Source organism: Callospermophilus lateralis, chromosome 14 (genome assembly GCF_048772815.1).
Source record: "Callospermophilus lateralis isolate mCalLat2 chromosome 14, mCalLat2.hap1, whole genome shotgun sequence".
Lineage (NCBI taxonomy): Eukaryota > Metazoa > Chordata > Mammalia > Rodentia > Sciuridae > Callospermophilus > Callospermophilus lateralis.
This window is the reverse complement of record NC_135318.1, coordinates 21703402-21719116: the sequence shown is the minus strand read 5'-3', so window position 1 is coordinate 21719116 and position 15715 is coordinate 21703402. Positions and strand designations below refer to the sequence as shown.

Genomic DNA, 15715 nt, shown 5'->3' with positions numbered 1-15715 from the left:
TCCAAAATGCTTTTCGATCAATTTATTTTACACTAGTTATGTTTGGAAAACATGGGAATTTTTCTTACATAACAATGATTGTATCACAGTTAATACAATGATCACATTCTGATATCCTTTTTTTTGGGGGGGGGGGCAGTGCTAGGGATTGAACCCAGGACCTTGTGCATGCAAGGTAAGTACTCTACCAACTAAGCTATATCCCCAGCCCCACATTCTGATATCTAATATCCAGTCTAAAATCTAATTCTTCAATGTTTCATTTTTTATAGTGTAGTTTGTCATTATCAAAAAAACAATATCCACATAATTAAGGATAACATTTGACTTTTGTCCATAATATATAAAGACCAAATAAAAAATCTAGACATCATATAGAAAGCTTCAGCAAAGCACTGAAAATATTGTTAGGGTTGCACTATACTGTGTACAAAAACATTCTTTTCAAACATTTCATGTAGGGCAAGATAAGGTTAACAGATCAACTATCAACTGTGAGATCTAGTACTGGCTCTGCCTCTCCTATTGCTTTCCTTATACTAAGTCATTTGAGCTTTTTTAGAAGTTTCCTTGAAAATAAAATGAGAGGGTTGTATGAAGTTAACAAATAATAAAATATCCATGAGTCTTCTATTTCATACCTGATGAGCTCGACAAATCAAGTCTAAATCATGACGATTCAGAAATTTACTGACTACATCAGCTCCAAAAGTAAAGGAAACACCACGATCATTTTCTCCCCAGCCTTGCACATCCTTATCTGGGTCAGACCACAGCAAATCACAGAGTAAACCTTTAGAGAACAATACAGTAATGAAAAATACAAGTTAGGATAAAGCATCACATTTCACTTCTACCCTCACACCTTGTAAAAAACATGGACCATCACATTTCACTTTTACCCTCACAAAATGTTTTATTTCCTTAAATTAAAAAAAGACATTTCTGTATTTCCTGTAATAAACAAGACAAATCACTTGTCCCCAAGATACGCCCATCTGTCTTATAAAGCAACTACGCAAATATAATCTTGCCTGGTTTTTTAAGGTAGTACTTTCCACTATTTTCCACATATAGGAAATATGTGTATAGCACACTCTGAGCACAACAATATATCTGTGTATAGTTTTCCATCTGAATAACCAGGTGATCAGCATCATTCCATGAATAGTTAGTTTATCCTTTCCTTAAGACATAAATTGTGAGGGCTGGGGTTGTGGCTCAGCAGTAGAGTGCTTGCCTAGCATATGTGAGGTACTGGGTTCAATCCTCAGCACCACATAAAAATAAATAAATAAAGGTATTGTGTTCAACTACAAATTTACACACATATATATACACACATACAGACACACACACACAACATTTTTTTTTAATAAAAAAAGACACAAACTGTGTTTCTGAGTATTGTGTTCTATTTGCATGTTTTATTTAACCCTGAGTCACCAACACACTAAGGTTTTTAAATAAGTTGGTATATTTGATAGGGCTAATATACACTTAATTTTTTTCTTCAGAATTATTTTGTTTTCCTTTGTGTTTCCACATAAATTTCAGAATTAGGCTGCAATAGCACCGTAATTATATCAGATCTACAAGCCAATTTAAGGAAATAAAACATTTTTTACTGAGGCCTGGAGGACTTTAAAAAAAAAAAAAGTGAAGGAATAAAATCAGATCAAACCCTTGACTCTAGTAATGTTCTGGGTCTAGCAAGAGTTCAGGACAAAAATATTTATCTGGGTATCTTCATGATAGTAATAGTAGTAGAAATCACAGGGGTGACTCAGATTACCTTTGGGAATATAAAGACTACTAAGTGAAATCTTGAGGAATTCAAACATTAGGTAGGCAATAATAATAATAATTACTTGATGTTTGAATAATAATAATAATTATTTTTTTTTTACTAAGCTCTTGCTATGATGTTTTAAGAAATCTACCAGCACACAAAAACCTATGGGTTTTTAGTCTTAGTTATGACTGATGATGACTCTTGAAAAACCACACACACCTCCAGTCTTCTATAATGCTTCTACATTCTAGTCTGTTTTCAGAGATGAAGCAGTGAGCAGAAAACCATGTTATTAAGAATTCATAATTTCAGAGTGACAACAAAACTATACAAAATTAAAATAGTTATTTAAGATTTGGAAAACGTGATAGTTTGTTGCATAAAAAGTGAAACACAATAGTAACAATAAGAATCTAAAATTCTTTAGCCTGGCATGGGGACATATATCTGTAATGCTGGTAACTCTGGGAGGGTAAGGCAGGATTGAAAGTTTAGGGCCAGCCTGGGCAACTTAGCAAGACCCTGTCTCAAAATAGAAATAAAAAAGGGTTGGAACTACAGCTCAGTGGCAGAGTGCCTGTTCGTTCAAGCCTTAGTATCACCACCAAAACAACCAAATAAAAGAACCTGGAGTCAAGATTCAATGATTAATGAATAAGCACCACGATCAATTAGGATACTATTTCAAAGACTGTGTTAATTTATAAATTTAATTTCTGAAGCCTGCACAGAACACCAAAGATCAAAATAACCATTTTTCAGCATCTCAGAAATTTCCATTAAAATATACTGAAAATAGAGACTTAATGTCACTGATGATTTATATCTGAACTATAAAAGAAAGTACAAACAACTAAATATATATTTATATTATATCTTATTTTAAAATGACATTTTAAAATGTTATTTAAAGACAAAATTCTATTAGGGTTAGTCAAACATTCAATAATTATAATCAAAATCTGTGGGGACATTCAACACTTTTCTCTTTGATAAGTGATACAAGTAAGCTATTGATATATGCGGTGAAGTAACATTACAACATTCAGTGTTTTGAGATGGCCTACTGATATCAGAGGACTGTACAACTATTTATAATGGCAAATGTGTATTCGTGAACTGCATGTAGAGTGATACTATCAGGTTTTCAGTACACTGAGCAAAACAATCCAATGATACTTCAAAATGAACAACTAAATGCAACTGAAGTCGAATTTAGAGTTTTATGGGGCTGGGGATGTGGCTCAAGCAGTAGCGCGCTCGCCTGGCATGCGTGTGGCCCGGGTTCAATCCGATCCTCAGCACCACATACAAACAAAGATGTTGTGTCCGCTGAAAACTAAAAAATAAATATTAAAAATTCTCTCTCTCTTAAAAAAAAAAAAAAAGTTAAAAAAATAGAGTTTTAACCTTGTTTTACTCAGGTACTGAACAATGAATTAATTTTTAATGTATAGCTGTCTTCGAGTCTTTGGGAAATGAACTTATTTGGTTACTATCTGGCTCAAACTTTCATCCCCCTTTAAAAAAATTACAAATAATCCTCATCAGAAAGTTTAGGACTTTTTTTTTTTTTTTTCCATATACAGTTATGTTCCTAATAGAATTCTGAGTCCCTCTCTTACCCCAATTTCCATGGTGAATATGTTTAAATTTGCTGAGAACTGATGAATCCAATAAGTGGAGATCTGATTACATAAGTAATAATGGAATGATTAATAAAGTAATTTTGTTTAAAAAAAAACTCTTTGGTAGAAACAGGGAAAGGGCAGTTTTACTAATGTTAATATTTTTAATAGTAGTATAAAAGTGTGATATAATGAAATGATGTTTTGTCTTTGTTCCCATTTTGTCCTAGCACAGATCTCCCAAAACCCTTGCAATTTGAGTTATCTTTTGTTTTCAGTTACAAGGCCCTTCTGACTCTATGGTAATAAGATGATTTATAAAGGAGTTTCTAAAAAACTTCAGGATAAGTGCTGTTCACCAGAAAGACCAACCATGTGAACAAAGGGTTGGATTTCTCATCCCTTTCCTTCTCTTACCACTTCAGGCCTGGAAATAAAGTTCTATTAAAAAGACTGTTAACAACACAACTTGGGGAGCTTCTGGGTGGATGAACACACTGACATGCTGGGAAGGAGACATGCCTGGAGAGGGCCCAGAAGTTGGGCTAGCTGCCCACAATGTCTTTCCCTGTTTATCTCTTCCATTTGGCTGCTCCTCAGTTATAACCTTTATAATGAAGAAGCAAATATATCAGAAAAGGAGGATGTGCTGAATTCATCGATAGGTGGGTGTAAATAGGTCACCTGAGGACTCCACGTGCAGCTGGTGTCTGAAGTGGGGACAGTCTTGTGGAATGGAGCCCTTAACATATGGAATTTGTGCTAATTCTGGAAGTTAGCACCAGAAATTAACCAGACACCAGTTGGTAGTGAAGAACTGATTATGGTTTGAAAATCCACATGCATTTGTTATCAGAACACAACTCATAAAGGTACTGATGTTTTAACCCATTATGTACTATCATCCCATTAAAAAAATTAATAAAATTGCTGGGCCTGGTGGTGCATGCCTGTAATCTTAGCTACTCAGAAGGTGAGGCAGAACTGTGTCCCTGTAGTATGCTGTTTTTAAGTCCTTTGAGTATAGACTGAGGATAGCTGGGTAAAATGGTGATTCCATTCCCAGTTTTCCAAGGAATCTCCATACTGCTTTCCATATTGGCTGCATCAATTTGCAGTCCCACCAGCAATGTATGAATGTACCTTTTTCCTCACATCCTCACCAACACTTTTTGTTGTCTGTATTCATAATAGCTACCATTCTGACTGGAGTGAGATGATTTCTTAGAGTAGTTTTGATTTACATTTCTCTAATTGCTAAAGATGATAAACATTTTTTCATATATTTGTTGACTGTATATCCTCTTCTGAGAAGTGTCTGTTTAGATCCTTGGCCCATTTATTGATTGGATTATTTGTGTTTTTTTGGTGCTTGGCTCACAATTCACAATAGCTAAACTGTGGAACCAACCTAGATGCCCTTCAGTAGATAAATGGATTAAAAATGTGGCATGTATACACTATGGAATTTTACTCAGCAATAAAAGAGAATAAAATCATGGCATTTTCAGGTAAATGGATGGCACTGGAGAAGATAATGCTAAGTGAAGTTAGCCAATCCCCCCAAAAAACAAATGCCGAATGTTTTCTCTGATACAAGGAAGCTGATTCATAGTGGGGTAGGGAGAAGGAGCATGGGAGAAATAGACGAACTCTAGATCAGTCAAAGGAGTGGAAGGGGTAGGAGGGGGCAGGGGGTTAGCAAGGATGGTGGAATGTGATGGACATCATTATCCAAAGTACATGTATGAAAACATGAATTGGTGTGAACATACTTTATATACAACCAGAGATATGAGAAATTGTGCTGTATGTGTGTAATAAGAATTGTAATGCATTTCGTTGTCATTTATTTTTAAAAATCAATTAATTTTTTTTAAAATGAAAAAATAAAAACTATAAATAAAAACTACAAATAAATAAGAAGGCAAGGTAAGAGAATTCCAAGTCTTATAAATTATTCATTTTAAGTTTTTTAAGTGTCTATATATAGGACAGTGGGACATATTGACTTAACCAAAAGTTCATAGAAGGAAGCAGAGGAATTTACATTCAATTCAGTGGCATTTTACAATATAAATGCCATGGTTAGATACCATAGTACATACACAATACTCAAATATGAGCAATGCTTTTTTTTAAAATTTATAGTTGTAGATGGATAGAATGCCTTTATTTTATTTGTTTATTTTTATGTGGTGCTAAGGATTGAACCCAGTGCCTCACACTTGCTAGGCAAGTGTTCTGCCACTGAGCTACAGCCCCAGCCCTCAGCAATGTTTTAAAACCAATAGAGATGCTAGAACAAGTAACAACTATGCCTATCATCTATTTATAAAGTTACACCAGGCTCATTTGTTAATTCAGCATTTTATCACCAACTAGACTTATTTGCTTTTCCCCTACTCGATTCATTTTTTTATTTGACTTAAGAGTTGTTCTTAATGTTGGAATAGTCAATAATTAACACAAAAATTTTTAATCAACTTCATATATAATTTTCAAAAAATTAATCATGTCTCTAGAGCTTTCAGAGCTCTAAAAGTTTGAATGAAAATCAGATGATGCAAAAAATAACAAAGAAGGCAACTGTCCTTGACTAACTTTAACTAAAATCTTTGGATTAATAGGGATTTTTTGTATTTTATTTTTTGGTACCAGGGATTGAACTCAGGAGTACTCGACCACTGAGCCACAGCCTCAGCCCTATTTTGTATTTTATTTGGGGACATGGTCTCACTGAGTTGCTTACCACCTCGCTTTTGCTGAGGCTGACTTTGAACTCAAGATCCTCCGACTCAGGACCAATGGGATTACAGGTGTGTGCCACCATGCCCGGCAATTTAAAAGGTATGAATGAGGGAACTTAGAAAAGTAAGTGGAATCAACAGCAAGATCTTTTTTTGTGATACATTTGAAAGAACCACATTAAGGTTGCAAAAAATTTAAAAGGCATACATTTTGGGGAATGACTAATGAGAATACTCTGTAGTTAGCTTACTGACTATAAAAGTAGTCTCTATTATTAATAAACCAATCCTACTTCCACTAAATATAATTAGGTTCAAATATGTCAACATTTTACACAAAACAAACTTCTTTACATATGTACCTGTATCAGGGACATCAGTGGGTCTCATAATTCTCCGAATCTGCTCCATAGATTGCAAGTCTGGTGATAGTCCTATAAATAAAAAGATGAAACATAATCCTGATGTAACAGAACATTATCATTATGTTGTCTTTTCCATCTTTCCTACCAAGGAAATGAAGTTCTGTTTATTATATTTCAAAAAATTTCTCAAGGAAAGACCCCCTTTCTTTCCAACCATTTCTTGCCCTTTGTACAAAAACACTTAATTACAACCCTTCCTACCACTTGCCACTTTATGAACTATCTAATCTTAAATATTTTTACTCCCAAGTTAAAATGTCTCATTGGTTCCCTTAGAATCTTTCCTCACATCCCACTCCAACATGCTCATTATTTTTATGAAGGCAGGATCTGCTGACCAGAAGGATAAACAATAAAAAACACACGAAAATATTTGTAGTATACAAACATAAGCTATTAATTCTCTCTTGGTAGGCAATCCAAGTGTCATCACAAAGAACAAAGCTAAACATTCACATTTCATACTGCTGTATTTCTATTCTTAGCTATACCAATGTGTAAGAACTATAATCCCTTAAATGTTTAATACCTACTGGAAAACATGTCTCAATATAATGAATTATGTTGTTAGAAAATAAATCATTTATTGCCTTAAGCCTAATCAAGTGCATCTGTCTTTCCAACATTTTTCCAGTGTAACTCTTTCCATATAGTGATAAAAACAAATTTTCTCAATTATTTTCTTTTTTTTAATATTTATTTTTTAGTTTTTGGTGGACTCAACATCTTTATTTTATTTTAATGTGGTGCTGAGGATCGAACCCAGCGCCCCACGCATGCCAGGTGAGCGCGTTACCGCTTGAGCCACATCCCCAGCCCCTCAATTATTTTCATTAAATTATTTCCCTATCCAAAATCTGATATTGTTATTAAACCATTTAACAAACTCCTTTGCTCAGTATTCAAATCTCTAGTCTTATATCATCATTCCCCAATGTGTATTTGACATTCTAATCAGGCACACATTCCCTAAACTAGACAACACACAGACTGTCTCAAGTCCTTTTCACTTCTCCAAAGTCCATTTACCCTCTAAAACTTATACCTCCATAAACATGTGCCCTACACTTTTCTCCCTTTTCTGGTTTCTCATAATAATGTACTGTCTCTAGAAGTACTGACGTAATTAAATGATTTATTACTTAGTGTTTCTTAAATATATTTTATCAATAGATCTTAAAATTCTTCAAGATGATCCATTACAACATCTACCTAAGCGCTAGACATGTTAGTTATTCCAATGAATTTTTACAAATTCAAATCATATAAAATAACTTACATTCTACCAAGAAATTACTTTTAGGATTAAAGGAGACACATTGCACAAAGCAGCAATATGTAAAAATTAAGTTCAATTACATTTGGATTCTGATGAAAGGTATTTACATAGGCAAGAAAATAATGATCGTCTAATTTTTACTGACAGACTGGGGATGGGATGCAGCTCACTTGTAGAGCACTTGCCCAACATGTAAAAGCTGCGGGTTTGATCCTGAGAAACACAAAACAAATAGAGGCAAAGACAAGACGTTTAAAAACTAAACCAAACAAACAAAAACCACAACTTCTAGTTATCCTTTTTTTATATATGAGAAATTTTTTAAAGAATTAAATTTTCATTACTCATACATATCACAAATTTCCAATTGTTTTAGCTATGCTTAATACAATTTTAATTGCTTCAGTTTTCACATAAGGACTACTTTGTTCCCCCATAGCATTCTAATTATTATAGGTGGTCTTTTGTGAGTTAGGGAATAATAAGGAAAACTCCTAAGGCAAATTTATTACTCTACCTCCATGACAACAGAAGATCTTCTCATCCACAATGGCAGCTATAGGCAGACAGTTAAAACAATCAGTGAAGGTCTTCCACAATTTAATATTAAACCTTCGTTTGCCTGTAATAAGAACAAGCAAATAAATTTAAAAATCTAAAAGTTTTTCCCATATGATTTCAATTTTCTCTTTTGCTTAACCAGCACTTTCCCCCTAGATGTACAAGTTATATAAAAATAAGTTTGATGAGCTGGGAATGTAGCTCAGTGGTAGAACACTTGTCTATCACATGTGAGGCCCTGAGTTTCAACCCAAGCACTGCAAAGCCAGAAAAAAAAAGAAAAAAAAAAAAAAAAAAAGAAGAGTAAGTTTAACACTTCAAAAAAGGTAACAAATATATTAAACACTAGCACCTTCAGTAAAGTTACAAAGACTTCCAAGATTTTGTTGGGTGTTTTATGAAACAAACACATCAAACAATTTTTGTCTTTTAAGATCACTATAATACAGAAGTTTAGAAATAGCCTAATAGGTATTGGTTCATCTTTTTCCTTCAACTTTAGCACTAAATACCTAGCCAAGTGAGTAAGCACAAAATTCTACTTTGGTTCCCAAGGAACTTTAGCGTTTCTTTTTAACCCCGTGGTCACTATAACCCTGTGTCATCCCACCCCCTGCCCCTGCCACCACCATCATAGCCCCTACCCCAGCTGCCTGACCCTTTCTCTATTAATTTCTTTTGTAAGTTTTTATTTTTACTTACATTCATCATAGAATCCATAAATGCGATTGATGCTAGCACATTCATGATTTCCTCTTAAGAGAAAGAAGTTCTCTGGATATTTGATTTTATAAGCCAATAGCAAACAAATGGTTTCCAAAGACTGCTTTCCTCTGTCCACATAATCTCCTAAGAAAAGATAGTTGGCTTCTGGTGGGAAACCTCCATATTCAAATAATCTCAGTAAATCTGTATACTGTCCATGAATATCTCCTAAAAACAGAAAAAGTTAGTTTTAGAAAAATTGATTACTGTCACAAGCAGCTTCTACAAAACAGCTCCCAATGTTCAAACTCTTGTGTGATCCCCTCCCTTTAAGCAAAGGCTATTCCTAGTGACTTGTGACTTATAGGAAACAACAAAAATGAGATGGGCAAGATTAGGATATAAAAGATCACAACTTCTGCTTGCATTCTCACACCTTCTTCCCTGTCAATGGTCTATGGAGCAGCTCATACAGCAAAGAACTGAGGGAGGCCTCTGGTCAATAGTTCATTTGAAACTGAGGCCCTCAGTCTATCAGCCGATTAAAAACTGAATCCTCTCACTATTGAACCTTGACAATCCTTATCCCAGAACCAGAGGACTATCAAAGCTATGCCAATTCCTGACCTACAGAAACCATGGGATGTTAATATTGTAAGCCACAAACTTTGGGGGCAATTTTTTTATATAACTGATAATATAGTTACTCTTACTGTATAATACTTTTACTTTGATCTAATAGTAAAAACTAAGAAATACATAGTATAAATAACTTCTAATACCTTTAAGTTATTTTTACATTAAAAAAACATTTGAAAGAGTACCTTTAAAAAGTACAGGTGGTACCTGACTAATAATGGTTTTACTTATAATTTTATGATGCTGCAAAAGCAATGTCAGTTAGTAGAAACCATACTTTTCCTAGGCTAGTGATTAAGTGGTACAATACTCTTTGGAGATGGCAGGCAGTAGCAGTAAGTTGCAGCTCCCAGTTGTTGGCCATGCAATAAGGGTAAACAACTGATATTTCACAGCATACTGTGTTGTTAAGCTTTGATGTTCAGTAGGTTAGGTGTATAAATGTATTTTTAGTCCATATTTCTTTTTTTGGGAGGGGGGACAATGAACTCAGTGGCACTCAACCACAGCCCTATTTTGTATTTTATTTAGAGATAGGATCTCACTGAGTTGCTTAAACATCTTGCTTTGATAAGGCTGGCTTTGAACTCATGATCTTCCTGCTTCAGCCTCCTAAGCTGCTGGGATTACTGGCCTGCACCACCAGACCCAGCATAAATCTATCTTTAAGTTATTTCAATTTATCATGGGTTTACTGGGACATAACCCTATCATAAATTGAGGAGCATAATAAATCATTTTTTTTAATATTTACTTTTTTTTTTGGTGGACACAACATCTTTATTTGTATGAGGATCAAACCCAGCACCGCACACATGCCAGGCAAGCGCGCTACTGCTTGAGCCACATCCCCAGCCCCATAATAATAAAATAATTTTAAGATCATCTATAAATAATTACATTTGCTTCACTTAAATTCATAAAAGGGATTGATCATTTCTAGAGAATTCTAAATGTCTACCTCTTACAGATATTACTCTAAGCTAATTAATTTATTCAATCAATACTAATATCTCTTATTTGCTGGGCACTACACAAAGTAATATCAGGTGCATGATTTAATATAAAACACACAAAGAAAGAGAATAAAAATCATTTAAGGAACATATTAATTATCTACAAGTTACACAATACAAAAGTAGATTTAAAAAATATTACAGAGAATTTTTTTGCATACAGCAAACTATCTTTGTTTAAGCAAAAGCATGTAAGCCTATGAAAGCAATGTCATATACACTAATAACCACTACAAAGAATACTTGCATTATACAAGCAAAAGCCAGTATGATACAGTATTTAAACCACTTCCTTCTGCTACATGAAGGATAGAAAAATATTACTTTCTATCCAAAAATTTTTCTGGTTGTAACAACAAGATCACTAGACTTAAAAGCTCATAACTTTATGCTTTTGGCCAAAAGACACTGAACAAATACAATGTATAAAGTAATATAAACTGCAACATAAATTTAAACACAAAAAAATTAGAAGACCATGGATACTGGTCTGTATTGATCCTCTAAATTCTATACATTTTTTAAAGTAGTGTACTGGAATGCCATTTCTCCATATCTTTGACAACATTAAATATCAATCTTTGATTTTTTTTTTTTTTTTTTTTTTGTAATCTGATTGGAATAAGAGACTTGCTTTATTTATTTTTAATTTTTTAGTGGTACTGGGGATTGAACCTAGGGCCTTGAGTATGCTAGGCAGGGGCTCTACCACTAAGTTACATCCCCAGTCATTTTTATTTTTGACAGGTCTAGCTAAGTTGCCCAGACTAGCCTTGAACTTGCAACACTCCGGCCCTAGCCTCCCATGTAGCATGGGCCTCCTTGTCTGGTTGGGACTTGTTTTAAATTGCATTTCACTGATTATAAGTGAGGCAGAATGAGGACTTTGCTTAGTGGCCATTTTATTATTTCTAAGATTGGCCTCTTCGTATCTTTTGTTCTTATTGTACTGTTGTTTTCTTACTTCTAAGAACTCTTTATTTGTTATGATTTCTGGAACCTTTTTTTCTGTTGTAATACTACAAATATTTTGTTGTCTATAACATCATTTTATGAAAGTTTCAATTTTATAATTGAAAATATAAGTTTCAATATAAATATGGGAAGAAAAACATGATTTGAAAGACTTGCTTTCAACTTTATCCATTTACATACCACAAATTTTCAGTGGTGCCTCCAATTCCAAAAGAATAGGCTGGCTGAGGAAGATTTCACGAGACTTGATACACAAGCCCCGGACTTCTGCTTCAGTCATCTGCACAATCTTTCCTGGACGACATCCTCGTACTGATAAACAATGAATACATGGTCAGTTTTCTAAAGTGTATACATAAAATAATAATCCTGAAAAAAAAAAGTTATGACCCTATTTTGAGGTTCAGAAGAGTCACACAGGAGCTAACTACCCCACTGGTGTCCTATGGCTAATAAGAAGGTTATTCTATGATTTTTGGCTTCTATCTCCAATGTTGCTAGATCCAATAAAGTTCCTCAAGTCTGTTGCCAATGAAATATAATCCTCTTCTTTGCTCTTTAGGGGCCAACTTGAGGTCCAGCAGCCCAAGAGACCTAAAAGGTTTCAGAGAAAGCACCCACAAAGGTCTGGCCTATTCACTTATCAAAACAAGTCCTGCATCTAATAGGAGGCAAGAATAGCATCACTTAGAACTTAGTAGCTATGAGGAAAGGGAGATTAAAAGTTACTGTAAATGATTTAGCTTCACATACTTTCTTGAAATATTATCAGCAACCAAGAATTTTAGCAAGCACTACTTCCATTTGATGATTAAAAAGCATAAAATGTGCCAGATTGTTCATTAAATTTTATTATATCATATTATAATAAGATATTATATTAAGACCTCTAAAAGGCTATTTACATGAAGTAAAGCATTTTTTAACATGAGTGAGCAAAATAGTATGATTTCTAGTAAGTTCTGCAGTGATAGAGTGTTACATACAGAGGGTAGTTATTTGCCCTACTGTACCAAACTTGCAATCATTCCCTTTTATATTCATCTCTATTGACTCTTTCCCTTTAATCTTTAAATACACTAAGTTCTCAGTCTTAACTGAAGTGACAGTCAAAAAGAAGGGGGGGAAAAAAAAGATTTGTATTTCTACACATCCCTATTACTTTCCATTTATAATTAAGTACACACATTTCTTACTAAAAATTGCTACAATTCCTTTGTCAGGTCAAGAAGGCAGGCTTAAAGAAGTCAGGACCTCATTTTTAAAAGCTGTATATTTCATTAATCCATTAATACAAAGGTAACAAGGAGGAGATAAAAGGAGGCAATGTACAAATGAATATTAGCAAACATGCTGGAGTTAATAAGACTATCTCCGAAACTCAATAATCAACAAAACTGTTTTTATTACAGGAACTTAACATAGCTTCTTCATTACTAGTACCTCTCAAATTTCAATTACTTGTTTCTAATGAACATTTTGGTTATCCAAGACCAGAAAAGACATCTAGCTTTGTACCTTCAATTAAGTATCTGGAATCTTAGCTTAGATTCAGAAATAATTCTCTTTTTTGGGTACTTGGGATTGATTTAACGTAGGGGCGCTTACCACTAAATCGCCACCCCAGCCCCTTTTCTGTATTTTATTTTGAAACAGGATCTTATTGAGTTGCTTGGGCCTCACTAAATTTCGGAAGCTGGCTTTGAACTCAGATCCTCCTGCCTCAGCCTACCATACTGCTGGGATTACAGTCATATACCACTGTGCCTGGCTTCAGAAACAATTATTAATATCAAATGAGTTTTACATGGGGGAAATTTTAGTATCACTCTTGAAGAACTGAAGGCCTCTGGTTGCTTTCAGATGACAAATAAACAACTAAAAGTGACTATTCTAAAAATTTATTAAAACTCATTCAACAAATACTTGAAAGCCTACTATGTGTTAGTTGTTAAATGTAATGCCAATAGACAAGTGAAACACTGGTTATTATTAAAAAAAATACTCAAAGCCAGGACATGGTGGTGTGCACCTGTAATCCCAGTTACTGAAAAGGCTTTGGCAGAAAAATTTCAGATTCAAGGCCAGCAGGGGCAACATAGTAAGACCTTGTCTCTAAAATAGGAAGGGGGTGGGGAAGAGGAAGGAAGAGGGAGGAGGAGGAGGGAGGAGGGAGGAGAAAGAGAAGGGAGGAGGAGAATGAGGAAGGAGGAGGAGAGAGAGGAGAAGAAGAAGGAAGGAGGAGGAAGGAGGAGAAGGAGGAAGAAGGAGAGAGGAGGAGGAGGAGAAGGGAGGAGGAGAGGAGGAGGAGGAAGGAAGATGAGGAGAGGAAAAGGAGGAAGGAAGAGGAGGAGAGAGGAGGGGGAAGGAGGAAAGAGGAGGGGGAAGGAGGAAAGAGGAGAAGGAAGGAGGAGGAGGAAGGAGAAGGAAGGAGTAGAGAGCAGGAGGAGGAGAAGGAGAAGAAGGAGAGAGGAGAAGGAGAGCAGGAAAGAGGGGGAAGGAGGAGAGAGGAGGAGAAGGAAGGAGGAGGAAGGAGGAGAAAGGAGGAGAGAGGAGAAGAGAGGAGGAGGAAGAAGGAGGAAGGAGGAGAAGGGAGAAGGAGGAGGAGGAGGAGAGAGGAGGAGGAGAGAGGAAGAGAGCAGGAAAGAGGGTAGAGGAAGGAGGCAGGAGGATAGAGGAAGGAGTAGGAGGGAGGAGGAGGAGGAAGGAGTAGGAGGAGGGAGGAATAGGAGGAAAGAGTAGGAGGAAGAGGAGGAAGGAGTAGGAGAAAGAAGAGGAAGGAGTAGGAGAAAGAGGAGGAAGGAGTAGGAGAAAGAGGAGGAGGAAGAGGAAGGAACAGGAGGAAGAGAAAGGAGGAGAGGAAGGAAGAGGAGGTAGGAGGAAGAGGAGGAGAAAGAAGCTATCAAAATTTAGTTGCAACTTGATGGCAATTTTTAAAAATATTTTTTTTTTAGTTGTAGATAGACACAATGCCTTTATTTATTTATTTTTATGTGGCGCTGAGGATCTAACCCAATGCCTCACATGTGCTAGGCAAGCACTCTACCACTGAGCTACAACCCCAGCCCTTGATGGCAATTATTATTAAGAAAGTAAAAAGACTAATGCGAGTCATTTCAATCTGTCCATTTAAAGTATCCACATTATTATTATTTTACTTTCTCTGTAACATTTTTACAGAGCTTTAAAATGCTTCAATTTTATCAATCATGCTAATCTACAAGAGTTAAAATTTACCAAAATGAAACTGCACAAAGCATCTCACATTTCACTGATTCTAAGATGTACTTTGCCCCCAATCATATCTCTAAAATTGTGAGTTATTTTGTAATCAATACCTTCATATGACTGTAAATGCCATTGGTTCCCCCCCTTTTGGTGACACTAAAAAGCATGTTTCCATAATCAACCATATTTTAAAAGTCAATATAATACTGTCAGAGAAACTAAAGGTTCTTCCAAAGGTTAAGTCTTTGATAAGTGACCAAATCTTAGAAATGAATTAGCCAAATATTCAGCAAAATAAGGTAGAGAGCACTTTGCATCAACCATTTCATTTAGTCCTTTTGATATTCCAGGAATCAAAAAGTTACTTTCACCATTCAGTAACAGTGATTAGTTACTGACATCCAGGTTTTACAAGACTGAAAAGCAGAAGAGAACAATTTAGAACCAGTCTTAAAACTCAAAGGCCAGTACCCTTTCCACTTTGCCATATAGACTTTTGGGACCAAAAGTTTACCGGGTGGTGGGGAGGGGATTTCAGTATATAATTATTTCAAGCCTGGTAAACTGTCACAGTAAGTATCTACCACACTATTACTAAAAATAAAATACTTTAAGGTGTTACATACAAATAATAAAGTATACTAATCTTACATGTATAACTCAATGAATTTTTAACTATTATACACCTGAATAACCATCAGACTGAGCCACAGA

At 35.1% G+C, this 15715-nt stretch overlaps 1 protein-coding gene across 1 annotated transcript in view; it reads right to left on the bottom strand.

Annotated features, from left to right (window-relative positions):
* The window catches only part of Ppp1cb (protein phosphatase 1 catalytic subunit beta), a 37896-nt gene that overhangs the window by 5876 nt on the left and 16305 nt on the right, over nt 1–15715 (bottom strand). Inside the window, exons 3-7 of the mRNA XM_076834001.2 lie at nt 11954–12085; nt 9141–9371; nt 8395–8499; nt 6536–6607; nt 642–793 (exon numbers count right to left, since the gene is read on the bottom strand). Coding sequence (XP_076690116.1) covers nt 642–793; nt 6536–6607; nt 8395–8499; nt 9141–9371; nt 11954–12085 — 692 coding nt within the window. The remainder of the gene's footprint in view (nt 1–641; nt 794–6535; nt 6608–8394; nt 8500–9140; nt 9372–11953; nt 12086–15715) is intronic.